Source organism: Drosophila subobscura, chromosome J, assembly GCF_008121235.1.
Source record: "Drosophila subobscura isolate 14011-0131.10 chromosome J, UCBerk_Dsub_1.0, whole genome shotgun sequence".
NCBI classification, from domain to species: Eukaryota; Metazoa; Arthropoda; class Insecta; order Diptera; family Drosophilidae; genus Drosophila; species Drosophila subobscura.
The window spans coordinates 20,246,159-20,270,160 of NC_048532.1; the positions used below are offsets into that span (position 1 = coordinate 20,246,159).

Here is a 24,002-nt window from a genome sequence, read left to right on the forward strand (position 1 = left end):
AAATGTTGACAGCCGTTCAACGTACACATTTTGCTGCGAACCTGTTCGTTTGACTTGTTTGATGGTTTTATGAGTGTCAAATCTTGACAGCTTAATAGACATTTTTATGGCAGGCACTCGCACTTTCATTGTTATTGGGGAGAGAGATGCACAGTAGCGATAGAGAGAGAGAGAGAGAGGGAGCACGTATACATATGCTGGTCTGTTTGTCCTTCCTGCTCCATAGAAAGCAAGGGATGGATGCTGTAAAAGCCCAGCTAACGGCGAAAAAGCCTTTGCAAGCACATACACACACACCCCCCCAAATTCATATAGAAATATGTATGTACGTACGTATGCATGTATGTATATTTTTTCCTACGCACAAGCAGAGACCCTCCCCAACAACAACAAGCAATGGGCCGTTATGTTTGTTTACCGTTATTTCGTATCGTATTTTCTCTCTTTGGGTGCGCGACATCTTTCTCTGTTTTCTGTGCACCTGTTCGCATGTTGTTTTTTGTTGTAGTTGTATGTGTGTACGTGAGCCGGCAACTACGACTGCTGGGCGGAGGGGTACTTGGCGTTTGCTTTGGTCGGTCCCGTTACTTTGAGTGGGCTGTGAAAATATAGGGATGACACTGGCGTCTAGTGGTGACACCATCTGCTGTTCAATTTAACACGGTTTCACGTACATTTTCTGACTTTCGACTTGTATTTAAGCTTCTCCTGTAGGGCTATATCCAATTTAAGATGGCGAAAGTGTTCTTTATTTGTTGATTGATCGTTATCAATTCGATTGAAAATACATTATAGATACAGAGATTAACAACTTTTTAGCAACAATAATGACAATATTTATTACATAACATCTCGTCAATTGCAAATACAATACAATATTCTAAAAAACCCAATATTCATCAGTTCAAAAGCCTCAAGTTAATGCAGATCTCCGACTCCGATATACGGTTACGGCATGAGATAGTATCAGGGGAGGGGTATAGGATCGGTGCAGATAGGAATAGACGCCCCGTCCCTGTCGGCCAGCGGCTGGGCACTGGTTGCGGGGCGTTCTTTCAGTTTAGTTTACAATAAAGCGCAATGCAATACATTATACAATAGCTATGTATACAATCTGAATACGTATACAATATAAATACAAAAAACATACAAGTAGATGAGCGTTCTTTTCTTTTCCAATAATAGATTCGTATCAAAGAAATTGCACACGTTTGATTTCGCCAATAGTATTTTTAGTTGTGTTTCTGTAGTTGTTGTAGTTCTCTAGGTACATACGTTTAAGCGTTTCCATATATCATATTCTGTAAAATATGTAATTATTGTTTAGCCCCACATACGGTACTATACGATACGATACCTCGTCGTAGGTGTATTAGTATGCGGTAAATATGTATATTAAACAGTACTCGTATATATGTACTATATAGCTTAGGGGCAACATAACAATTGCAGTAATGATTGATTTTAGTTCTTTGTTGTGGTTGGGTTTAATTGGTCGTTAAGTTAGGGGTTAACATCGACGACGCTCACTTGTTATCTCTCAAACTGCAGTACATAGTCCTTCAGTGGGCCGGGCAGATTCAAGCGATTGACATTTGGGGCCAGTTTGCGGTTCAACGCCTCGTAGATGGCCCAGCGTGCCAGTTGCTTGAGGCTGCGCGGCTTGCGGTACAGAGTGGATATCAGGGCAATCAGTTGCTCGGTCTTCTTGCTGGGAACTTGGGCAACGTAGAAGTTGTGCAGCGACTTGAGGCAATTGTAGAGCGGCTCGTGCTCCATGGTCAGGTAAAAGAGGTGGATGATGCGCGTAAACGTCAAATGCGGATCGTTGAGTATAAATTCCTTCTTCGTTATCAGTATAATATAGTAGAAAAGCAGATATCGAGAGTTTGTGCGGAAAGAGTTGCGGAACGTGTTGTCGCCGCCCAAAGCAGCGGCGGCCCCACCGCCGCCCAGGGCCTCGCCATAGCTGGCTATTTCGCTCGAAAAGATCGCTATGCCCGGCGTGGTCTTGCTGCTGAGCACAATATTGGGATCGGCCCCGTACTGTATGAGCGTCAGCGTCAGTTCGTAGATGCACTCCATGTCGTGGCAAGTGCGCACATTCTGCACCATATCCATGACAGCCTGCAGAATGTGCTGATATGTCTTGTTGCAGTCCAGGCCGTGCTGCAGCAGCAGCAGCAGAATGTTCTTTATAAAGTCAAAGTTTGTGCGCTTCTGTGCATCACAATTGAGGGTAAAGTTCTCGCTCACCGTGAACACGAGCACGTGCAGCGGCTTCAGATTGGCGCGATACGAACAGTTCGGATTCGCACCGTGCTGCAGCAAAATGCGTATGCAGTTCAAATAGCAGACCTAAAATGAAAGGTTATACGATGCGCTCTGACAGTACTTTAGCTTTAGCTTGGACTCACCTTCATTGAATGCGTAAAATGGTGCAGATGGTCCTTGTTGATCAGCGGCACCAGCAGTACCATTATGGGCACGGACCCATCCCTACCCACAATGTTTGGATCACCTACAAAACAATGTCCCAATAAGTCTCAATAAAGATTCATAGATGGTTTCCCTTACCATCCTCCTTGATGAGCATGTTCAGCAGCTCATAGCAAACCTCCCAGTCACGCAGGTGGCGAAACACACAGGCCATCGCACTGTTGCCCGCCTGATTGATGGACTGCTTGGCTCCGTTTTGCAGCAGGAAGCGCACCAAATACAAAACGTCCCACTTGCTCCACTTGTCGTAGCCGTAGCGAGCCTCCTCCAACGCATAGCGCACGATGAGTGCATGCAGCGGTGTATTCCCCAGAGAGTCGGGTGCATTGATCAGCTCCTTGCAGCCGCGTTCCAATAGAATGCGAAGGGTGGCCAGCGTATCCTCGGCCGGCTTGCGGGCAGCAAAGATAACTGCAGAAGGGAATTTTGTTTTTATTAAATACTGCTCAGCACGCAGAAGGATTAATTCCCACTAGAACTCACCAACATGCAGCAGTGTCATCTGCTGGGTACAGGTACGAACAGTGGTCACCGCCCCCTGCTGTATGAGCAGCTCGAGGAAGCGGCCATCGTGCAGCACGGCATGGTGGATCGGATAGTACTCATCCATGATAAGATTTATCTCTTCGGATCGCGTCAGCACCAGCTGCTGCACACAATTCCATGCACCACGCTCGCAGGCAAGATGCAGGAGAGGTTTCTTAGCCCGAAACGGTATCCAAGGCTCCTCCATCTTCTGTGTGAGCAGGCTCAGGACATTGTACTGATCGCCGTCGATCGCATAGCAAAGAGCATTTTGCAGCTTGTTGTTCAATCGCTCGCTGACGTCGTCCACATTGTTGTGCCACTTGCCGCTCTCCTCGCAGTTGTGCGTATGGGCGCCAGGGAAGCACATCCGGGTATCCACATCGATGCGGGCTCCGTGGCGCAGGAGAAGCTCCACGCACTCCTCGTACCCTCGCAGGGTAGCAATGTGCAGCGGCAGGGAGCAGGGAGAACGGTTCACATCCGGCCGATGGCGGTGCAGCAGCCACTTGGTGAGATCAATGTGATTGAGGCCGACACTGCGCTGCAGGATGTTGTACCCGCAATCGTCATGTATGACCAGGATATTCTCGTGCTTCGGTATCTGGATGAGGAGGCTTTCGAGTGTTTGCAGCGAGATTTTCGGATTGGCACGCAGTATCTCGAACAGCGTCTGGATCTTCTCCTCCGTTGCCTTCGACACTTTGTGGCCATCTCGATGTGACAGCAGGGCGGACCCAGAACGGAACACCTGGCTCACAGAGCCACCCATGTCGCCTCACTGGCTGGCTTCTCGCTCTTCAATCCAGCTGACAACCCACTCTCATGCTTCACCGTCCTGCGACGCAGTTCTTGTTTTGGGCTTGCCTGCTGTGGAGAACAATAAACAACAATATGCGTAGCAGTCCAGTCCCCGCAGTCGTAAAAATCAATACGCTCGGTTAAACATTCGCCCAAATCAGCACAGGACACTGAGCAGGAGGCATAAGGCACTCCATTTACGCTATCACATTGTTCCGCATCTCTTTTGTGCCTTTATAGACTAAATGCATTGCATTAACACATCCAAAACTCTTTTTTTCCAAAACACACTACACTTTTTCGCTGAAAATCAGTTGTGCGCTTCTTCTTCTTCCGATAAATGCAGAATTAGCAACTGTGCGAATAACGGATAACAGCTGACAGCCACCGATACATATCGAAAAACTACCAACAAATTTTGCGCCAAATTGCACAAGCAAATTAATTGTTTATCCCGCAAGAATATAACCATACAATCGTAAACAATGGCTCTTCGTTTGGAGAGCTCCTACGAGAACTTGAGCAGCCAATATCGGCTGAAGGATTACGATTACCAGAAGCAGTTCTGTCACCTGTACGCCCACCGCCTGGCCGAGATGACGCGCCTCCTGACGCCGCTTGTCCAGAAGAAGTGGGGCAAAACGGAGCCCATCAAGAAGCTGTGCGAGCTGCGTGGCGAACAGGATGTCCACTGCATCCTGATTGGCACCATATACAAGCACCAGGCGCACAAGCCCAGCATCCTGAGGGACATATCCGAGGAGAATCAATTGGCACCGCAGCCGCCGCGACAGAATTACTCGGAGCCTGAAGACAAGGTGATACTGGAGGATGAACTGCAGCGGGTGCGCTTGCAGGGAAAGATACTGCAGACCCAGCTCATGGCCACAGGCGTCGTGTGCGCTGTGCTTGGCGGCACCGACAGCGAAGGCTTCTTCAACGTCGACGATGTGATGTACTACGAGAGCGGGCCACAGAAGCCACTGCCCAACAAACGGAACCGACTGCTGGTGCTTGTGTCTGGCTTGGATCAGCTACAATCCCACACCTATGTAGACGCCCTAAATCTCTTCCAGTACTGGCTCAGCGGCAGTCTGGGCAATGGAAAAGATGCCAAGTCCTTGGTCCGAATGATCATAGCGGGGAACTCGGTCCGCGGCAGTGCGATGGCGCATGTTCCGACTCTGCAGGTGGCACGCACTCAGGCGAATGCCAACGACACTGTCCAGGCGGTCAGCCAGCTGGACAGTTGGTTCGCCTCGTGGGCGCAATGCCTGCCCATCGATGTGATGCCGGGCGCCTTCGATCCGGCCAACTTTATGCTGCCACAGCAGCCATTCCACAAGTGCATGTTCCCCCAAGCGGCGCAGCTCTCATCATTCCAGGCCGTGACCAATCCGTACAGCTGCCGCCTGGATGATGCTCTCATTGTGGGCACTGCCGGCCAGAATGTGGCAGATCTCCTTCGCAGCACGTCGCTGGAATCTTCCCTGGAGGCCCTGCGCTGCACGCTAACTTGGGGCCATGTGGCGCCCACTGCTCCGGACACTCTGGCCTGCTATCCGTACATCGAGAGTGATCCATTCATCATGCGCGAGTGTCCACACGTGTACTTTGCAGGCAACTGCGAGTCCTTCGAGACGGCCCTTCATGTTACCTCCGAGGGAAAACGCACCTGCCTCGTGTGCGTACCCAGCTTTGGCAAGACGAAGAGCGTCGCCGTGGTGGATCTGGACACGCTCACCTGCCGCCAGGTTAACTTTAGCACGGAATCCGAATGAAATGTAGAGTGGAAGGCTTGTGGAAGTAAATGCAGTTTAGTAAAGTTAAAGAGTAGAGTCTTGTTTTTATTCGCTATTCATTAGTGCACAACGGGCCCCAGGGGCTCTCCTCGAATGTTGGCGAGGTCCAGGCGGGAGTCGATGCTCTCGTCAATCAGTCCAATTACAGCAATGTTGTCGCCGCGGATGATGTGCAGCCCCAGCACAATCTGCTCTATGCCGGACGACGTTGAGAAAACCCGCTCATGGCACTCGTCGATGATGATGTTGATGGTTTGGTCGAATCCCTTCAGTGTCCCGATGAAGTTACGTCCATCCGCAGTGATTATGGACACTGTGTGGTTGATGTAGGATTCCAAGCCGGACATGTTTTGGTTTATTTATGAAAAAACGCGACAAATACAAATCAAGATTCGGCAAACGCTGGCGACGCGCTCTCCGATACCGATAACGATTGCCGGCCAATGCAACTCGCGAACATATGTTAGCACCGCTGCTCATGTAATCGGGGCTGGATTTGGATTCTTTTTTTCCATCAACTTTTAAATTAAAAACTAAACAATGCTGCGACGCTTTGTGCAAGTGGGAGCCAGGCAAGTAGTGCGCGCCCAGTCCACAGCTGCCGCCCAGGAGAAATGGGATCTTTACGCCGGCGTTCTCGTTGAACGGCTGCCCGTCGTATCCAAGTCACTCAGCCCTGTGGAGAAGCAGTTCCAGGACTTGCTGTGGCGTGTCGAGTTCGAGAACAGCCTGAAGTCCGACCATGAACTGAAGAACGAACGGGAACTGGTGCAGGCCGAGCTCATCAAGCAGGGCAAAGTGCAGGTGGACCTGGACGACAGCATGACCAAACAGACCGCCCAAGATCTGAAAGATGCGTACGTCGAGGAGCTGAAGAAATTCCAATTGGGCTCCCGTACGACGCCCGACGATGCGGCCAACAAGACCAGCTCCACGGACCGCTGCCTAGAGGACACGCTCTATTTGTTGGTGCAACAGAAGCTCGGCCAGCAGCAGCACATGATTCTTCCCCAGGGCAAGCGGCAAGATGGTGAGTCCATGCGCCAGACCGCAGAGCGTGTGCTACGCGAACAGTGCGGCAGCGAGCTGCAGGTGCTCTTCTACGGAAACGCACCCGTGGGCTTCCACAAGTACAAGTACCCGAGCAATCAGCGTGCCGAGAGCGTCGGGGCCAAGGTATTCTTCTATCGCGCCTCCCTATGCAACGGCCAAGTGGGAGACAAGAAGACGCCTGCCCCCAAGTACGTGTGGCTGCCCAAGGCTGCACTCGATGGGAAGCTAACGAATGCCGCCTACGCGGATAGCATAAAGAAGTTTTTGTTATAATTGTAAATGTTAATCTGTTTTGTAAAGAATAAATGGGAACAACACCCTAAAAATATGTTTGTGAAGGAAATTTTCGTCATATTTTTAACATTTTTAGACATGCAGCAATATATTTATTTGCAACTCACGAATTGTAAATATATGTGTTCAATACAGAGGCAATATTTATTGTTTGTTAAGCTTTTCATTTTGTTTTTTCTATAAAATTGCATTTGCTCAAGAAATCTTCTACTTTCGTTGCGAATACATCGTAGAAACTGGACAAGGAAAACTGGGAAAAGGCTGGATTATGTATCTATGTATTTAGATGTGGGTAGCAAGAGTATCTTAAACGTTTTGATATTTCGATTACAGACATTTGACGACACGACTATAGAAAGTTTATGTAATGCTCGTTAACTGGAAGCTAAGCGTCTTATATGCAAAGTTTCATATGTATTCAATACCGAATATGTGTATAATTATTCTATACGGCGCTCTCGTGCAATCCTCCAACTGAAATGTTCAAATTTAAGATACTTTTCGGATAGGGAACTGGAAGCTGGACTGGTGATACAAATATTTTAAATGCAAAAAACTTCAAACGGATTTATAGTCATGTTGATAAATATGTAATTGTATTGTATGTATTGCAGGCAGGGGGGTGTGCTATTACTGTTGTTGATTTTAGGTTCATTGTGGCATAATTTTCTTAAATAAGCTTTTAAATTGCTTTCGACTTAGAGACTAAAATTATCGAAAATAATTGTGTAAATATATAATTTTTGTTTTGTTTTGTTTTTGTTGTTTTTAGATTGTAAGACATATTCTCAGGCGCCACTGAACAAAAAGACCGCAAAAGCCCACTTAGTTCTGGAAAAGCGTTCGCGTGAAATCGATGTAGTCCAGAGCATCCTTGATGGGCTGGCCAGAGCGCGGTTCAGAGAAGGGTTTCATACGCTGCACACAATAGTCCGCCATGTCCTTGGTGAGGTTCTGCAGAAATAAAATCAAATTAGATAAAGGAACAGTCGGAATGCTGATAAAAGAAAAACTTACGCAGTAGAGCTCCTCCTTGGTGACGTAGGGGCGGTCGGCGGCAGTGATGGCGCGGAAGGCATTCTCAATTTCTTCGTAGGATTGCACATTCTCGGTTTCCTTGGAAATCATGAAGGCAATGTACTCCTGCAGGGAAACGTAGCCATCGCGATTGGGATCGACCACATCGAGAATGGCCTCGAACTCCGGGTCGGGTTGTCCCTCCTCAACCATGGGCAGATCGTAGCCGAGGGCGCGCAGGCATGACTTGAACTCCTGATGGTTTAGCTTTCCGCTCTTGTCCTTGTCAAAGTGCTTGAACATCATCGAGAACTCCTTGAGCGAGTCCTCGGAGACGCCCGAGTGATTGCGTGCCTGAATCTGTTGCTCCAAATTGTGTTGCATGCGCATCGACAGTTGATCCAGCTGATCCCACTGCTGGGCCAGTCCGACTGTTGAGTGCTCCGTGTAGCGATTGTCCAAAATGAGATGTTCCTCCAGTAGGGCGCCCAGCTCCTCGATCTTCTTCAGATCGACACGACGGGCACGCACCTCTGTGGCCTTGACGCGAAGCGCTTCCAGTTGCTGTTCGAGGGAACCAGAGCCTTCCATCATCGATGTTCTGTGCATGTGAATTGGATTGGAGTGGGTTGAGAGATTTGCAGAAAAATAAACAAAAGCTTTCGTTAGTACGGCACGACAAAAGACCAGCCGATCGAGTTTAGTTCTCACAAAGAAATTCAGAACGTTACAGAATGATATTATAGTAGAATGCATAATAAAAGCAAATCTTGTTAGAGGTCTGTTATGGGGCAGCGAATAAGTTCTTCTTGTTGTTTTCTGGGCGTGGGGGCGGGGTTCACAACTAATTTGTCGTCCCTTCATGTTTATATTTACAGGTGTCTGAATTTTGTTTCATTTCAATTGGGTGGAATTCAAGGAATTCACGAGTATCGGAGCAGAGTTTGTGTAGTTTTAGAACTGCTTTCTGTTTTCTCTTTTGATTCATTGAATTCAGCAACTAATAAGGAGTAATAGTCGTCTAATGGCTATATAAAGCAAAGTTTAAAATAATTAAAGCGCCAAAGAAATTTCCAAGTTTGAATAAAATAATTGCTACCAAAAAAAAGATCATAAATTGTTCAAATTTCTACATATAATTTTCTGTACCGCTAAAAAAATGATTTATTTATGCATTGCATTTATTATATTTTGTTGTCACATGCTAAAGAATTCGTTTTTGATATTTTTAATCGAATTTGGGAATAAATTTTCAAATGTGACCAAATGTGAAGAAATGCATAATCACAACAGCTGATTGGCACTAAAACTAAACTGTTAAATTTTAAAACTATTATTGCCGTTGTTGTTGCTGTTGCCGCTGCTCGACCCTAGATTGAGGATATTTACAAAGAGCGCGAGGCACAAAAGCAAAAGTTATTATTTTCCAAAGAGGAGAGGCGCTTTGGTTAGTGGAGCAGCGCAGCTGTTAGGAGAGGAGTGACCTTTGCTGCTGGACAGACACACGCCAGTGTGGCCCTCTCGAACGAACGAGTACAACAAAATCAAAACAAAAGACACAAGAGACGCGCGACGCCTTCTTAATTACCCTTGACGATTATAACCCAGCATATAATATCTAGAAAAATAGAATTGAACGTTTTCAGTTACGCTTTTCATGGTTCGAATGGATTGAGAGACCACCAAGAGTTTGTTTTCATTGTGTGTATGTGTGAGGGGGGAATGGAGGATTGAGGTTAGGGCGGGGCAAGGGTACCTTTGATCATGGAGGAACAACCTCCAGCTATGTTTTACTATAACTACGCCACTCACCTTGTTTCTGTCAACCATTGGTGGAAGAGATTGGCATGCTTGGCAAACTCCTTGCGCAGCTTGTCGTTCTCCTCTTGGCGCTTGGCCTCCTTGGCAAGTTCCCCATCGCGTTCCTCTATGATCTTTTGCAGGTTACGCCAGGTCTCCTCAAGAGCTTCCATGGTGAACCAGGTGTATGGGTTGGGTCCAACATTAAAGCTCTTGATCTTCTGGTCGAGTGCTGCCAATGCCTTAAAGTCAGCTTCGGCCGAGGACAGAGACGCTTGGAATTGTGCGTGGGCGTCGCGCAACGCGCGTATTTCTTCGATCGAATTGCAGCGAACAGGATCTGTGAGATCCTCTTCGGCATTTTCGAACCAAGAATTGAAGGCCGAAGCTTTCTTGGCAAATGTCAAGTAGAGTTCCTCGATTTGGCGGAACTGCTCCTGCATGGCCAACAGCCGCTGCTTGCGCGTATCCGACGCATCGCGCAGACTCTGCCAGCGGGCAATGACATCCCCATGACGCTTCAATATAGCCGGCGATTGGGCGTGACTGGCATTGATCAGTTGGTCCTTCAGTGCCGTAATGTTGTGAATGCCCTCCTGTTCGAAGGCATTGAGACCTAAGCAACAAACAAAAGAACGAATTTAATAAGCAAAATTCTCACTGTAAACCACAGCCCAAACTTACCTGCATCGAATGTCTCCTGTTTGGTCAACAGCGTTTGCACCGTGGACAGATCACGTCCGAACTCATCGGAGCGCACATAATTCTCCTTGTCATCGATCCAGCTCTCGACCACATCGGCCTTCCACATGAACTGCAAATAGGCAGAGTTGTCCAGCAAAGCGCCCTTGCGACGAGCGGCCAGGGCATTGAGGTTCTCCAACTTGTTGCGCAGCTGCTGGCAGCGCTGGGCAATCGACTCGCCGTGATGGTTCTTGGCCTCCACCAGATCGCTGCCCTGATCGCAGATCAGCGAGCAACGGTCCTTGTGGGCCGTGAAATCCGTCTCGAAGGCATCGTGCTTCTTCAGCAGACCCTGGACAGCGGCCATCGAGTCGCCGTAATCCTCCACGGAGAGCAGCTGCTGCTTCTCGGTGATCCATGCCTCCTCCTCCTCGACCTGGGCCAAGAACTGCTGATAGGTCAGCGACTCATCCAGCTTCTGGCCACGCGTGGCAGCCAAATTCTTGAGCTCGGCCCAGGCCTGATTGAGGGCCTTCAAACGCTGCTCAATTTCTGGCACTCCCAGATTGGAGACATCCATCAGCTTCTCGCCGGCCTCTTGCACGGCCTGAATGGCAGGCTCGTGGCTGCCCAGCTCGGCCTCGAGACGCTTGTGCTTCTTCTTGAGGTTCTGGACGCCGGTGAGATCGCGACCGTAGTCATCGGAGCCGACGAGCAGCTTCTTCTCCTTGATCCAGCTCTCCTCGTCGGCAATGTCGCGGAAGAATTGGTGCAGAGTGAGGGCCTCGTTGAGGCGGGCCTGACGGTGGGCGGCCAGGTTGCAGATGCGCTCGTATCGCTCATTGATGCTCTGGCGCTTCTCCTGGATGCCAGCAGTGTCAAACTGACCGCTTTCGACCAAGGAATCGGCCTGGTTGTTCATGTCCTTGATGCGGTCTTCGTGCGCCACGATATCCGCCTCGACCAACTGATGTTTCTTCATGAGGTTTTGGACCGATGCCAAATCCTTACCAGAATCCTCAGTGGTCAGTAGGCTCTCGACTTCGCCCAACCAGAAGTCCAAATCCTTGACAGCAGCGATATAAGTGCGCTGCTTGTTGGCCTCCTTCAGCTTCAGCGACTTCTCAGTCGTCTTGTGCGTCAGGTACTCCCACTGATCGGCGATCTGTGTCAGCCGCTTCTGCACCGCATCCTCCGAGCCGCTGCACTGCTTCTTGTCAATCAGATTGCCGCCCATCGCCAGCACACTCTGTATGCGATCCGCATTCGCCGCCAGCTCCGCCTCGAAGGCCTGGTGCTTCTGATGCTTCGACTGAATGTTGGCCGGATCCTTGTAGCTCTCCTCGGTGGCCAGCTGCAGCTTCTCGGCAATCCAGTTCTCAATCTCATCGGCATCGCGCGAGAACTGCTGCAGCGTCTGCTCATCGCCCAGCCGGGAGCGCTTCTCGATGAGCCCCTCCTTGAGGTGACGCCAGCGCTCCAGCACCTGCTTGCGCTTGTCGTCCACGGCCGCGGAGGCGTAGTGGTTCTGGGCAATCAACTGATCAGCCACTGTCTGCAGGGCGGCAATCTTCTGCTCATGCCCGTTGATGGCCTTGTCAAAGTCTTCGTGCTTCTTGATCAGCGCCTCCACATTGCCGCCGGCATTGGCGTCATCGTCCGCATTGAGGAAGGCCTCGCGGGCCGACATCCAGGACTCGGCCAGCTCGCAGTCGCGCATGTACAGCTGCAGATCCAAGTTCTGCTCCAGCTGCAGACGGCGCTCGGTCCATGCCTTCTCCAGATCCTCCCTAGCCTTGGCCAGATCCTCAATCTGCTCCTTGATTTCCGGCGACGCATAATGGTTGGCCTGCAGCAGCTCGTTGCCAAACTGCTCAAAGGCACCAAAGGTTCCAGCGCGTGCATCGATCTCCGTGCGGTGTTCCTAAGGGAATTCCGAAGAGCACAATATTAGTTTAAGTTTTCAAATGCCCAAACAAGATATCAATCAACGCCGTGAGGGTTAGAACAACAATATGCAGCTTTGGTTGTGGCTGTGGCTAGGCTGCCAGGACTGCGTTTTATTTAGCGGCAGCTTCAAATTAGTTATAAAACAAATAAACGTGGAAACGAAAATAAGTTGAAGAAAGAATTCAATGAAGATGAGCAGAGCAAGGTGAATTTACTTGCAAGGTGACGTGGTCCGCTGTGTGCAAAACCGAAAGCATATTCACCACCCACACAGAGACAGGTGAAGAAGTCACCTTGTAAGTAAATTTCCCTTGGAGTGGAGTATATGAACAGTATTGGTAAATGTTCGATGTGTGCCAGGAAGAATCCAACGTGTAAGCTTTGATTTTCTTTTTACACAATGTTTGAGCAACTAAAGCCATGATTTCCAGAGTTTGTGAGCGTGTTGATGTATGTATCCCAGTATTAGATAATGTAACAAAACAATTCTTGGGGTTATTCAACCAACAAATATGTTCCGTCTGTGTGTGTGTAAGCAAAAGCCAAAAGGGTATGCTTCAGAATTTTGATATTTTATACACCACTGGATATTCAGAATATTGTAAATGGTTGGCATGGCATGGCACACAGAGAGAACGACAAAACACACACAGAAAGATACAACGGAATATCACTGCTGATGATAATGGGTAAGCCGAAGGAACTTCTACCTCGTCGCCGGATGCGGGTGATGAGATGCTTGTGGTCGAGGCCCCAGTGGCTTTCGGTACGGAGCTGCTGCTGCCCAGCGTAAACTCAATCTCAGCTCGATGTGCCTGGCGTGGGGAATAGCCAGGATTCGGATTTTGTAATGGTAACCATATGATGTGAGTTTTATTTTGTTTGAATGTTGTTTGTCATGAGCCATGAACCATTGTTGTAGTTTTATTTTCGATTGATTGATTGATTGATTGATGGTTGTTGCAGGTCGTCGATAGATCGATAAATGATGTGAAGGAACACGAACCGAAAAACCAAAACGAAATAATCAATAGAGAGGAATACAAGAGTCAATTAAATGGGTTGGCTCCATGGATAGATCAGGCCAACAAACAGTTTCAACTGAAAGAAAACAACTTCGGCTTTGCCGAAGCATTGAGTATCCCTGCAGACGCAGCCTCAATCTGCACTGCAAAGATCTCTTCTCCTCTCCTACTGATGCGCAACTCTTACCTGATGACGTTCAATGAGCGCCTCGGCACCGGTAACATCATTGGCCAGCTCATCGGATGTGACCAGGCTCATCATCGAGTTGATCCAGGCGAGCAGGTCGCGATAGTCGCTGAGGAAACGTTGCAGATCGTACGAGTCGAGCAGCTTCTCCTTGCGAGCTGTGGACTTGGTGATGATCTGGTCCCACATCTCGTTGATCTCCTTCTGCTTGGCGTACGTCTGCTCGGCAGTGTCGGGATGCGACTGCATCAGACGGTTGGCCGTCTCGTCCAACTGACGTATCTTGTCACGCAGCGCAGCCAAATCGCGCTCAACGCCCTCGTGCTTGCGCTGAAGGGTCTGCACACTGCGCAGATCCTTGCCCAAATCGTCATTGTTCAGGGCATTGGCCTTCTCGGCGATCCAGTCCTTGGTCTCGTCAATGTCGCGATGGAAACGTTGCACCTCGTGGGCGGAGCCCAGCTGGCTGGCCTTCTCCGTAGTGAGGGTCTGCAGGTTGTTCCACTTCTCGTTGAGGTCCTGCATCTGGGTCTGGATCTTCAGAGCGGCCTCCGTCTGTCCCAGCGACGTCAGTTGCACGGCAATCTCATTCATGTTGGCCAGACGCACCTCGTTGGCCTTGAGGTCATCGTTGAAGTCGTCGAACTTCTTCTGCAGCACCTCCACCTCCTCGAGATCCTCACCGACCACATCGGCGATCTGGGCATGGTTCTCCTTGTCGCGGATCCACTGTGCCAAATCGGCAGCCTCGCGCACCAGCACGTACGCCTTCACCGTCTCGTTCAGCTTGTTCTGACGCTCACGGGCGAGGGCCAGCAGGTTGTCATACTGCGAATTGATTTGGTTCTGGCGCTTGGCAATCGAATGGTTGTCCACGAGGTTCTGCTGCGAGGCACTGAGCCCTGCCTCGATCTTCTTGATGTAGGCAGCCGGCACGAAGCCCTGACGATCGTTGACCTCCACCTTCCACCAGTCCTTGTTGTTGGAGTTGAGGAGAGTGAGGACATCGCCCTTCTTCATGGACACCTCACGCGGTGACTTCTCCGTGTAGTCGTAGAGGGCGACGACGCACTCCTTGCCAGTGATGTCCACCACGGGTGTCTCCTGCTGGCGACAGTTCTTGGCCTGCTCCTGCAGCGCCTGAATGGTATTGCCAAAGGCCTCCAGATCGGACACGAGCGCTTCGTGTTTCTTCAGCAGCGCCTCCGAGGAGTCCTCATCCTTGCCGTAATCACTACCCGTGGCAATGGGCTCCTTCTCGCGCATCCACGACTCGGCCTCGTTTGCATCGGCAAAGTACTGATGGGCCTGCAGCGAGTCATCCAGATCCTGCTTGCGCTGATTGGACCGCTCCTTCAGGTTGTTCCACTGCTCCTGCAGAGCCTCCAATCGCTGACGGATATCGTCGCTGGCGAAGGGCTGATCCTTGAGCATATTATCTCCCGAACTGATGACATTCAGCAGCCTGGCCTCGTGGTTGTTGATCTCCGCCAGCACGGCCTGATGCTTCTTAATCAGATTCTGCACTCCGATCAGATCGCGTCCCCGATTGGTCGAGGCGGCAATGGGTTCCTTCTCGCGTATCCAGGCAGCCTCGTCCTCGAGGTCGCGGAACAGCTGCTGCACGTGCAGCGAGTCCGACAGATGCTGCTTGCGCTCGCTCATGGGTGCCGCGAGGGCAGCATAGCGGGCCGACAGATTGCCCTCCTTGTTGCGAATGTTGTCCGCATCAAAGTGTCCCGATTCGATGAACTTATTGGCTGCCACCTTGATGCTTTCAATGCGATCCTGATGCGCCATGACATCGGCCTCGAGGAGGGCGTGCTTCTTCTGCAGATTCTGCACAGAGGTCAGATCCTTGCCGTGATCCTCGGATAGCAGCTGGCCCTCGATCTCGCTCAGCCAGAGCTCAATGTCCTCGATGGTGCGATTGAACTGCTGCTGCTGGCAGGCCTCATTCAGCTTGGTTCCCTTCTTGTCGGACGCCTGGACAAGCGTCTCCCACAGCACAACAATCTCCTGCATGCGCGTGTTGATCTGATCGGCGGCATAATGCTTCTTCTCGATCAGCTCCGTGCCCACATTGGTGATGTCCTCGATGCGCGACTTGTTAGCGTTCAGCTCGTGCTCGAAATTCTGATGCTTCTGCATCTTTCCATTCAGATTGGTGGGGTCCAAGTAGCTGTCGTCGGTGGCAAACTTCAGCTTCTCGCTGATCCAGCCCTTGGTCTCGTCGCAGTCGCGCTCGAACTGCTGATAGCGATTGGAGTCCTCCAGCAGCTGGCGCCGCTTGGCAGACTTCTCCTGCAGGGCGGCACGGCGAGCCAACAGCATCTGGCGACGCTGTGCCACATCATCGGCGGCATAGTGCTGGCCGTCAATCAGTTTGGTGGCAAAAATGTCCAGGGCCTTGATCTTCTCCTCTTGGGCGGCCAGACTCTTCTCAAAGTCCTCGTGCTTCTTGATCAGCGCCTCCACGGAGTCGAGTGAATCGCCCAGATCCTCATTGGCCAGGAATGCCTCCTGCTTGGCCATCCAGGTGTCTGCCTGCTCGGTGTCGCGGTAGAAGAGCTGCAGATCCATGCACTGCTCGTACAGAATGCGACGATCCTCCCACAGGGACAGCAGCGAGCTCTTGTCGTTCTCCAGAGCGCCCAGTTTCTCTTGGATCTCGGCGGCAGCATAGTGCTCGCGCTCCAGCAGCTTCTGGCCGGATTCGGTGGTCAGCTTGAAGCTATCCTCGCGCGCATCAATCTCTCCCTTGTGCTCCTGGTGACGCTCGAGCAACGCCTCGGCGCCAGCAACATCCTTGGCCAGCTCATCGGCCGAGATAATGGCCTTCATGCCGTTGATCCAGGACACCAGATCGCGGAAATCAGCGAGGAATCGATGCAGATAGTACGACTCGTCCAGCTTCTGCTTGCGCTCGCGAGCCTTGGCCGTCAGACTCTGCCAGTAATTGGCAATTTCCGACTGCTTGTCACGGATCTGATCGCTGTGATCGGCATGGATGGAGCACAGACGCTGCGCCTCAGCACCCAATGTCGACACCTTGTCCTCGAGGGCAGCCAGATCGCGTTCGACGCCCTCGTGCTTGCGCTGCAGAGCCTGCACGCTGGCCAAGTCGCGGCCATAGTCGTCGGAGGAGAGGACCACGTCCTTCTCGGCAATCCAGGCGACAGTCTCATCGGCATCGCGGTTGAAGCGCTGAATCTCGTGGGCACCGAAGAGCTTCTCCTGGCGCACAATGGCCAGCTGCTTCAGGCGCTGCCAGGCCTCGTTCAGCTCCTCCTTGCGCTTGGTGATGGTGTCGCGTTCGGGATGGCCATCCTGGATGAGTTTGTCGGCCAGCTGGTTGACCTCGGTCACACGGTACTCCTGCGAGGCCATGTCCTTCTGGAATTCATCAAACTTGCGCTGCAGCACCTCCACGTGCTCCAAATCCTGACCAAACTCATCGGCCGTGACAAAGGTCTCCTTGTCCTTGATCCAGAACATGACCTCTTCGCACTGGCGCAGGAACTGCACCAGAACGAGCGCCTGCTGCAGCTTCAGACCCTTCTCGGCCAGGCGGCTGAGCAGCAGCTCCCACAACTGGTGGAGCTCATCCAGACGCCGCTGAATGGTCTCGGAGGCAAAGTGCTGCTGGTTGATCATCTCCTGGCCGGTGTTGTCCAGCGATACGATGGCATTGCTATGCGCCGAGACCTCGGCCTCAAAGGCCTGATGCTTCTGGATCTTGGCCTGCAGGTTGGTGGGATCGCGATAGCTCTCCTCGCTGGCCGCTTGCAGCTTCTCGTGGATCCACGATTCCAGCTCGTCGGCATCGCGCTTAAAGTACTGAAAGCGACGCGAATCCTCGAGCTTCTCGCGCTTCTGACGGGTCTCGATCTTGAACTCATTGTAGCGCGAGAGCACCTGCTCACGACGCTCCTGAATGTCCTCGACAGTCTCGAGGATTTTCACCTCCTTCGGTGTGAAATTCTCCATTTCGTGGCTTCGTTTGGTTGTCTTCTATACTTTAACAAAATATTCGTTCGTCTTTTGGTTTCGGTAAAGAGCTGCAAAGAGCAAATTTGCATTAATAAATTTCCATTTTCCTTTTCGTTTTGTGTATTGCAATATTTACCGTAAGCTGCTCTAGGCGCTGCCAACTGGTTTCAAGTTAATACTGCTGCTGGTTGCTTGCTGCTGCTTCTTCATCAAATGTTTGACCGTGCACAACTGTAAAATTATAGATGGAATAATATATAATTAGTTTTTATTTAATTATATTAAACAGTTTAAAAGTTTAATTAAAAATCTACAGTTCTGTTCCTGCAACAAGTTGGCACAGCAGCCAGAAAGCATCCCTGGCCTATAGCGTTGCCAGCCATCTGAGAGAAATCGCCCTCACTTAAACGGAAAATGTACAACTGCAGGCTGCAGCGTCTGCATAACATTTAGCTGTATAAATTAATGCATATACTAATAATAATAGAGTTGAAATCACCGCTTGCTGCGTTGCCAACTGCTCCTGGGTCCGATGATCGAATCGTTTCAGAATGCGTGACAGCACTGACGCACACTCATTCTCGCGCTGATTACCCCAGCCCCAGCCTTCGTTATCTTATCGACAACATAACCAATAAAGACAATTCCCCTACACAAAGTTGGAAAGAGCAACCTCCTTTATTTAGGAAGGCCAAAGAGTACACGCACACAAAACTTAAGCAATACAAATTCGTTTTGGGGGTTTAGAAACTGTCCATATCACGGGACAAATCCGCCAGCATCTCCATAAATAAATGCGACTTGGCCTCGTCCTCGGGACTCTTGATCTCCCCCTCTTTGTCCGCAATGTATTGACCCTGCGATAGGTGCTGCAACATTTGGGAGAGGGCACTCCAGACGGCCGGTGGCCAGTTCTCCTTGAAGAGCGGCAGGAACAGTTCATTTAACTGATCGACATTCAGTACTCCCTCCTCCAGCATGGTGAGTAGGAGTTGCTCCAGCAAGCGTAAGCTTATCGCTTTGCCACCCACCTCATGGATAAAGTTGACAGTGAGCAGAGCATCAAAAATACCCGGCGAAGCTGGCTCGCTGGCCGAGTACTGAGGTGTTCGCCACACGGCGCAGCTGGCAGAGAGTATTTGTGGCGTCAGGAGCCGCGGCTCGCGGCTGATCAGCAGCTGGACAAGTCGCACCAAGCAGGAGCCAACCAAGTGATAAAAGACGGTCGGCAGCTGGGGCAGCTGAACGGCGTGTTCGATCTGCTGCAGCAGCTTGCACAGCTCGGGTGCATCGCCCACGCTCTGCGGACGCAGGCTGACGCAGTGCAGCCACTGCTGCAGCTGGTAGAGCATGTCGGAGAGACTGAAGCCCACGTCCAGGGTCAGTTGCATCTCGCTGGAACTGCTGCTGCCAGCTGTTTCCAATTTGTTCTTGTTGGCGCGGCACACCTTGGCCGTCAGCTCCTGAAGATCCCCGTGGTAGAAGCTGGACTGCAGCACGTTCGACTGCAGCCACTGCTGCAGCTGGATCTGCGCCTGGCCACGTATCAGTTGGGCGTACGTGGCTCGCAGCACTTCGTTGGTGCTTTCCGGGAGCAGTGCCTCCAGCGATTTCTCAATGCGCTCCTTTAGCATTCGTGGCACTTGTTCCGCCCAGTGCTGACAGGCCTGCGATTTGGTCTCTTGATAGATCTGCTGTATGCTCCCAAACACCTCCTGATACTGCATGGAACTGATCTCGTTGACCCGACTATCGGCTGCCGCCTTGGAGGGCAGCAGAATCTGCTGCTGGGCATCCTTTACCACGCACTTGAAGCTGCGCTCCGTCACGAACTCGATGAGGCGTCGCGTTGAGGCGTTCTGCGAGTGGAGGAAGGCATCCGCCAGCTTCCGCTGCTGCTGTTCCGCTGGACTGAGCTCCACCGCGACCACCGCCGGATGGCCCGTTGCAGAGGACGTGGCGGCGGCTGCACTCTGAGTGAGCTGCTCCAGACGCGTGGTTATGTACCGGAAACGGCCGCTTCGTCCAGTGCTCTGGGATTGCCGCGAGGGCGTGATGCTCACACGAAACTCGTGTAGGTAGGGGCAGGCCACCGGCAGTAGTTCCTCCATTTGCGGCACATGCGACGCCTTCAACGAACGAAAAGTGCTCAGGCAGCTCTCGACAATGGCTGCATATGCGGCGGGACCCGCACCCGCTGCCTCCAGGGCCCTGTGGCTGTAGTAGCCAGTGACCAGATCCGGCTGTGCCTCCATGAGCCAACCCAGACAGCTCCTAGCAATGAACACGGCACCTGGTTGCAGTTTCTCTGCCGGCATCGCGGCATACAGGGCATAGAGGAGCTCCAGCGTGGCCAGCGTGTTGGGTAGTTGGAGCGTGACAAGGTCCAGCATCACCAGATACTGCACCAGCCAGGGCAGAGTGATCAGCAGCTTGCCATTCGCCATCGAGCGTTCGAGGAGCTCGCGAAGATTAAAGTCCGGCTGGAAGTGGCTGCGCAGCTGCAGCTGCTGCTGGCAGAGATACGTTTGCGGCTGACCGGCACAACGATTGTAGGGCAGGGCCGTCACATAGCCGAGAAACTTTGCCAGAATCAGTATATTGGCCATGGTTTGGGCACGCACAATGAAGGGTCCGCCCTGCTGGGCGGCGCGCTCCTCCTCCACCACATCCTCTGCCAGCTGCTGCAACTCGAAGGTGGAGTCATTGTGGCGCACCAATTGGACATAGAGCGCGAGCTTGAGCTGCACCAGAAACGCCATGGAGGCGCATTCGCTGATAAAGTCGCGGAAGAAAGCCTGCGAGCGGGGAAACTGATCCTCAACGCTGGAATTGGAGGTCACCAGTCGCTGTGCTAGGCGATTTAGTCTCTGCTGGTCCAACTTGAGGCCCAGCTCCTCCGGAGATTCGGTCGTCTCGCTGCCAGAGATGAGCAGCTGGCTGACAAACAGCTTGGCAAAGTGCGCCATGTTCACGGCATGCTCCGACACCTTGAAGACTTCCCTCACCCGTGGCGTGACGTCTCGACTGAAGCAGAACACCCGATTGAGGTGGCTGGTCTCCCACACCTTGAAGGCCTTGTAGAAGAGATCACGCTGCGACTTGAAGGCCCTGAACTCATTCTGGTTGGGAAAGTTATCGCGCGAATCCTTCTCCTCGTGGTAGTAGACATTCTGCTGGCCCCCTGGCGAGGCCACAGTCAGGGAGGAGGATGTAATCTCTTTCTTGGCCAATTCCTGCTTACGCTGGCACGATTCATCCAACTTCTGCAGCAGCGGCTGTGGCAGCAGACCCAGGCGCTCGTGTTGCAGCAGAACGCCGAGTGATTTCCTGTCCAGCTGCAGCAGAAGATACTGCTGATGCTCCAGCAGCTGGAGGGCAAAGTAAATGCAGTTCTGGTAGAGGCCCAGCCGCTGCAGTGGCGTACCCAGATCCAGGTCCTTGACCGACTGACTCGGACTCACATCCCCGTCGTGTACGTTGAGCAGCTGCAGCACAAAGCCCAACTCTCCCAGCACATTCGGCACCAGATTGAGGTCCATTAGCTGACCATAGATGGCCGAGAGCACCTGCAGCTGGCCGGGACTCTTCACATCGTCCAGCTTGACGTGGACCGGATCTGGCATGCTGGAGACCTCATCTTCTTGTCCTCTCTCCGGGGCCACACTGACGGGCGCTTCACTTTTGATCTCCTGCTTGTGCAGGAGTAGAGATTTGCGTGCCTCCATGTCCAAAGCGGCGCCCTGGCTGCAATCAAACATTTCGCTGCACTGCGAGAGGCGCCATAAATTGTTGTCGTTGCTAAAGGAGCTGGCGTCGCCAAAGGACGAGCTGGCCGAGACGTTCTTACTGATAGTCATCGGGAGAACACGTCGCCTGGGCTTTGCCTGGGCAGCAGCATTGCTTGCCTGCTGTTGTTGCTGCTGCTGGGGAGTGGTTTTCTTCTTAGTGGATCGCTGCTGTCCTTGGGTCGGCGTGTTAGATAGAAAATCGCCCAGACAAAAGCTTTGGCCACGGTCACCAGCTGCACCTCCGCTGCGATTCGCGCTTTGAGGCGTGCTGCAAAACTGACCGCTGCCTGTGGACCTTCGGCCCTGTGACTGCTGCTGTCGTCCTGGAGTACACATTGAGGAGTTGGCACTGGCTGCACTCTGGTTGGTGAGAGATTCGTTGAGCGAGTCTTCAGGCGGCGGCTTGGGCTGTCGTACAGGTGTCAGACACTGGGGTGTCGTGTCCGACTTGCTGCCGCGAAAATGCTGTTCCGTGTGTTGGCGCACGGCAGCCAGAAAGTACACAGCAAAGTCCTCCAAGCTGCAGGTCGTGCCCTTTTTGAAGAGTGACAAGAACTTCTGTGGCAACTGCGGACGTGAAATCTTTTCCAGATTCGTCAGCAGATGCTGGAGCTGAGTCTCTTCCAATCTGTTCATTTTTATTCCAGGTCTTTGCTGTCGTTTAAATAGACGTTAGGGACATGGCCTTATTACGGAGGCTCGAGCTATTTATATTAGCTGTCAGAAACACACACAATCCTCCCTCTCTCTCGCGTTTGCAATGGTCTCACTCTCTCTCTCTCTCTCTCTCTCACTTTTCCTGTAACGGAAGAGGGGAGAAGAGAAATGGTTTTCTTGTACACGCTCGGCTTTTGTTTGGTTTTCGTTTCTATTTTTGGATTTGCTTTTGTTTTGTTTTATATATTTGTTTTTTGTGGATAGGTTGAAGGATTTGTTCTTGAGGATGTTGATTGAATCACATACACTAGGACGCGTAGGAGGGGAAATAGAAGGAACTAAGTCACGAAAGACACTACGAGGTATCAAAATATTTCTTTGATACATACTATGTTAGAGGGTAAATAATATTACATAGTTAAATAGAGTATAGAAAATGCAATTTCAAATTTAGTAGAGCACATAAAACATATTGTATAGATACATAAAGGCAATGCGCACCATTAAACTAAATTTAGATATACAATGTTCCCATTCAACGACCCTCTACTGTACACAAAATCTCCCTTTTGGGAAATTCTGATAAGCGTATCTGGGATATTTCATGGAATTTATTACTGCTCGATTACGATTACTTAACGTTTTCAGAATACGAATGGAAGAGGTCAAAAAGCAGAAATCTGCCTTAATTAATTAAAGCCAGTGACATCATTTCCACCCGTGAACAAAACAATCACACACAGAGAGGGTGGGTCCACGCCCGAGAGCAGGGCAGGAAATAACAAAAAAAAAAAAAAAAATACCCTAGGCTAGGTTTGGACATTTTTGTATGTCTCTTTCTCACTCACTCTCTCTTTATGTCGAAAGCAGCCATACAAAAGTATGAGCAAACACATCACACATACAAATAGCATTGAAGGCAATTTAACTGTTTATCGCGGTACAAAATACAAACAACAACAAAAACAGCAAGTGCGAGAGAGCGAACCCCCTTGAAAAGAGAGCAACCCCATATCTCTGTGTGTGTGTGTTTTTGTGTGTTCACATTAATTGAAGTGTCTATCAGAAAATAGCTTGGAATGACGTAATCCTCACGGTTTGGAATTATGAGCAATGATTGCCAAGCACGAAATATTTTAGCCAAAATAACTTGTAGGCTGAGCTGTGCTATATCCACACACACACACAAACAGTTGCAACGGCGCTGAAATATCCTAAAAGAATTAGCCTTCAAGCAAAGTCAAGGACACTGCCATTTAAAACAGGTTTTTTGGCAAATGTAAGGCAAAACATTACTCTTCGTACTTGGACGCTCTCACATGCACACAAACAATCTCATGACAGGCTCTCTTGCGCTTTCTCTCGGCTGAAGTTGCCGCACCACCAGCCGATGACGTACACACACACGCACACATTGAATTTTCTACTCCTGCACGCATGCACACACACAAACAAAACTGAAGCTACTACATACATAGATACTTTTTTTTCAACTTCAATTGGAATACATAATTTTGTACGAAATACGAACAATTCCAGGATAATTGTATCCTCGGTGTTGTGCCATTGATATACTTAACAATATTCAACACTTTTCCCTCACATTTAACCATGTTTAATTGGATTTAAGAGTGCCCCAATGAGAGGGTGTGGCGTTGACCCGAAAAATTTTCACTTTGCACACCAACCAAATTTTCAATTGTAACTTATAGCTATAAATCCACGTGCTTTCACTAGAAATTTATTGAAAACTTACACTTTGATATCTAATGTAATGTTTCACAGTTGTTTCATTAATAAAATTATTGATTTTAAATGGTTTTTTCTAGTTTTTCGCAGCGCCTGAAATTCACGCGAACCGCACGGTAAAAATGTTTAGTCGATAGTGCTCATCGATGTTTGCGTTTGCGGTACTATCGATTCG

At 50.6% G+C, this 24,002-nt stretch overlaps 6 protein-coding genes across 10 annotated transcripts; 2 read left to right on the plus strand and 4 right to left on the minus strand.

The window, feature by feature from the left end:
* Positions 1–796: 796 nt before the first annotated feature.
* On the minus strand, positions 797–4,172 carry LOC117893559 (ankyrin-1). The gene is made up of 4 exons (XM_034800221.1): positions 2,983–4,172; positions 2,578–2,910; positions 2,418–2,521; positions 797–2,358 (listed from the first exon to the last, which is right to left on the minus strand). Exons 1-4 carry the CDS (start codon positions 3,794–3,796, stop codon positions 1,534–1,536), a joined length of 2,076 nt encoding a protein of 691 aa, XP_034656112.1. The 5' UTR covers positions 3,797–4,172; the 3' UTR covers positions 797–1,533.
* A 55-nt stretch (positions 4,173–4,227) lies between these two features.
* On the plus strand, positions 4,228–5,656 carry LOC117893565 (DNA polymerase delta subunit 2). The gene has a single exon (XM_034800235.1). The coding sequence runs from the start codon at positions 4,311–4,313 to the stop codon at positions 5,604–5,606; it is 1,296 nt and encodes a 431-aa protein (XP_034656126.1). The 5' UTR covers positions 4,228–4,310; the 3' UTR covers positions 5,607–5,656.
* LOC117893572 (U6 snRNA-associated Sm-like protein LSm8) lies at positions 5,639–6,056 on the minus strand. The gene has a single exon (XM_034800244.1). The coding sequence runs from the start codon at positions 5,972–5,974 to the stop codon at positions 5,687–5,689; it is 288 nt and encodes a 95-aa protein (XP_034656135.1). The 5' UTR covers positions 5,975–6,056; the 3' UTR covers positions 5,639–5,686.
* A 26-nt stretch (positions 6,057–6,082) lies between these two features.
* Positions 6,083–7,023, plus strand: LOC117893570 (39S ribosomal protein L46, mitochondrial). Its single transcript, XM_034800241.1, has one exon. It carries the CDS (start codon positions 6,168–6,170, stop codon positions 6,951–6,953), a length of 786 nt encoding a protein of 261 aa, XP_034656132.1. The 5' UTR covers positions 6,083–6,167; the 3' UTR covers positions 6,954–7,023.
* A 119-nt stretch (positions 7,024–7,142) lies between these two features.
* LOC117893552 (spectrin alpha chain) lies at positions 7,143–23,955 on the minus strand. Of its 5 annotated transcripts, none has more exons than XM_034800202.1 (9): positions 23,835–23,955; positions 17,767–17,861; positions 13,638–17,698; positions 13,136–13,240; positions 10,476–12,399; positions 9,804–10,407; positions 9,580–9,609; positions 7,992–8,592; positions 7,143–7,928 (listed from the first exon to the last, which is right to left on the minus strand). In XM_034800202.1, exons 3-9 carry the CDS (start codon positions 17,625–17,627, stop codon positions 7,800–7,802), a joined length of 7,383 nt encoding a protein of 2,460 aa, XP_034656093.1. In that variant the 5' UTR covers positions 17,628–17,698; positions 17,767–17,861; positions 23,835–23,955; the 3' UTR covers positions 7,143–7,799. The 5 variants fall into 5 exon arrangements, with proteins under 5 accessions (XP_034656093.1, XP_034656095.1, XP_034656097.1 ...); XM_034800204.1 differs by having other exon boundaries at positions 17,767–17,828; positions 23,835–23,899; XM_034800206.1 differs by lacking the exon at positions 13,136–13,240.
* On the minus strand, positions 18,281–23,952 carry LOC117893553 (protein disks lost). The gene is made up of 2 exons (XM_034800208.1): positions 23,835–23,952; positions 18,281–22,220 (listed from the first exon to the last, which is right to left on the minus strand). Exon 2 carries the CDS (start codon positions 22,055–22,057, stop codon positions 18,374–18,376), a length of 3,684 nt encoding a protein of 1,227 aa, XP_034656099.1. The 5' UTR covers positions 22,058–22,220; positions 23,835–23,952; the 3' UTR covers positions 18,281–18,373.
* Positions 23,956–24,002: the final 47 nt, after the last annotated feature.

Bases quoted from the DNA above. Each gene is read 5' to 3' on its own strand.
- LOC117893559 (XM_034800221.1), bottom strand. From the start codon at position 3,796: ATGGGTGGCTCTGTGAGCCAGGTGTTCCGTTCTGGGTCCGCCCTGCTG. The intron at 2,522-2,577 runs GTAAGGGAAACC...ATTGTTTTGTAG, and splicing joins CATGCTCATCAAGGAGGATG to GTGATCCAAACATTGTGGGT. The intron at 2,359-2,417 runs GTGAGTCCAAGC...CTTTCATTTTAG, and splicing joins ATTTTACGCATTCAATGAAG to GTCTGCTATTTGAACTGCAT.
- LOC117893565 (XM_034800235.1), top strand. From the start codon at position 4,311: ATGGCTCTTCGTTTGGAGAGCTCCTACGAGAACTTGAGCAGCCAATAT.
- LOC117893572 (XM_034800244.1), bottom strand. From the start codon at position 5,974: ATGTCCGGCTTGGAATCCTACATCAACCACACAGTGTCCATAATCACT.
- LOC117893570 (XM_034800241.1), top strand. From the start codon at position 6,168: ATGCTGCGACGCTTTGTGCAAGTGGGAGCCAGGCAAGTAGTGCGCGCC.
- LOC117893552 (XM_034800202.1), bottom strand. From the start codon at position 17,627: ATGGAGAATTTCACACCGAAGGAGGTGAAAATCCTCGAGACTGTCGAG. The intron at 12,400-13,135 runs GTAGAAGTTCCT...GAATTCCCTTAG, and splicing joins CACCCGCATCCGGCGACGAG to GAACACCGCACGGAGATCGA. The intron at 10,408-10,475 runs GTAAGTTTGGGC...TTTGTTGCTTAG, and splicing joins ACAGGAGACATTCGATGCAG to GTCTCAATGCCTTCGAACAG.
- LOC117893553 (XM_034800208.1), bottom strand. From the start codon at position 22,057: ATGAACAGATTGGAAGAGACTCAGCTCCAGCATCTGCTGACGAATCTG.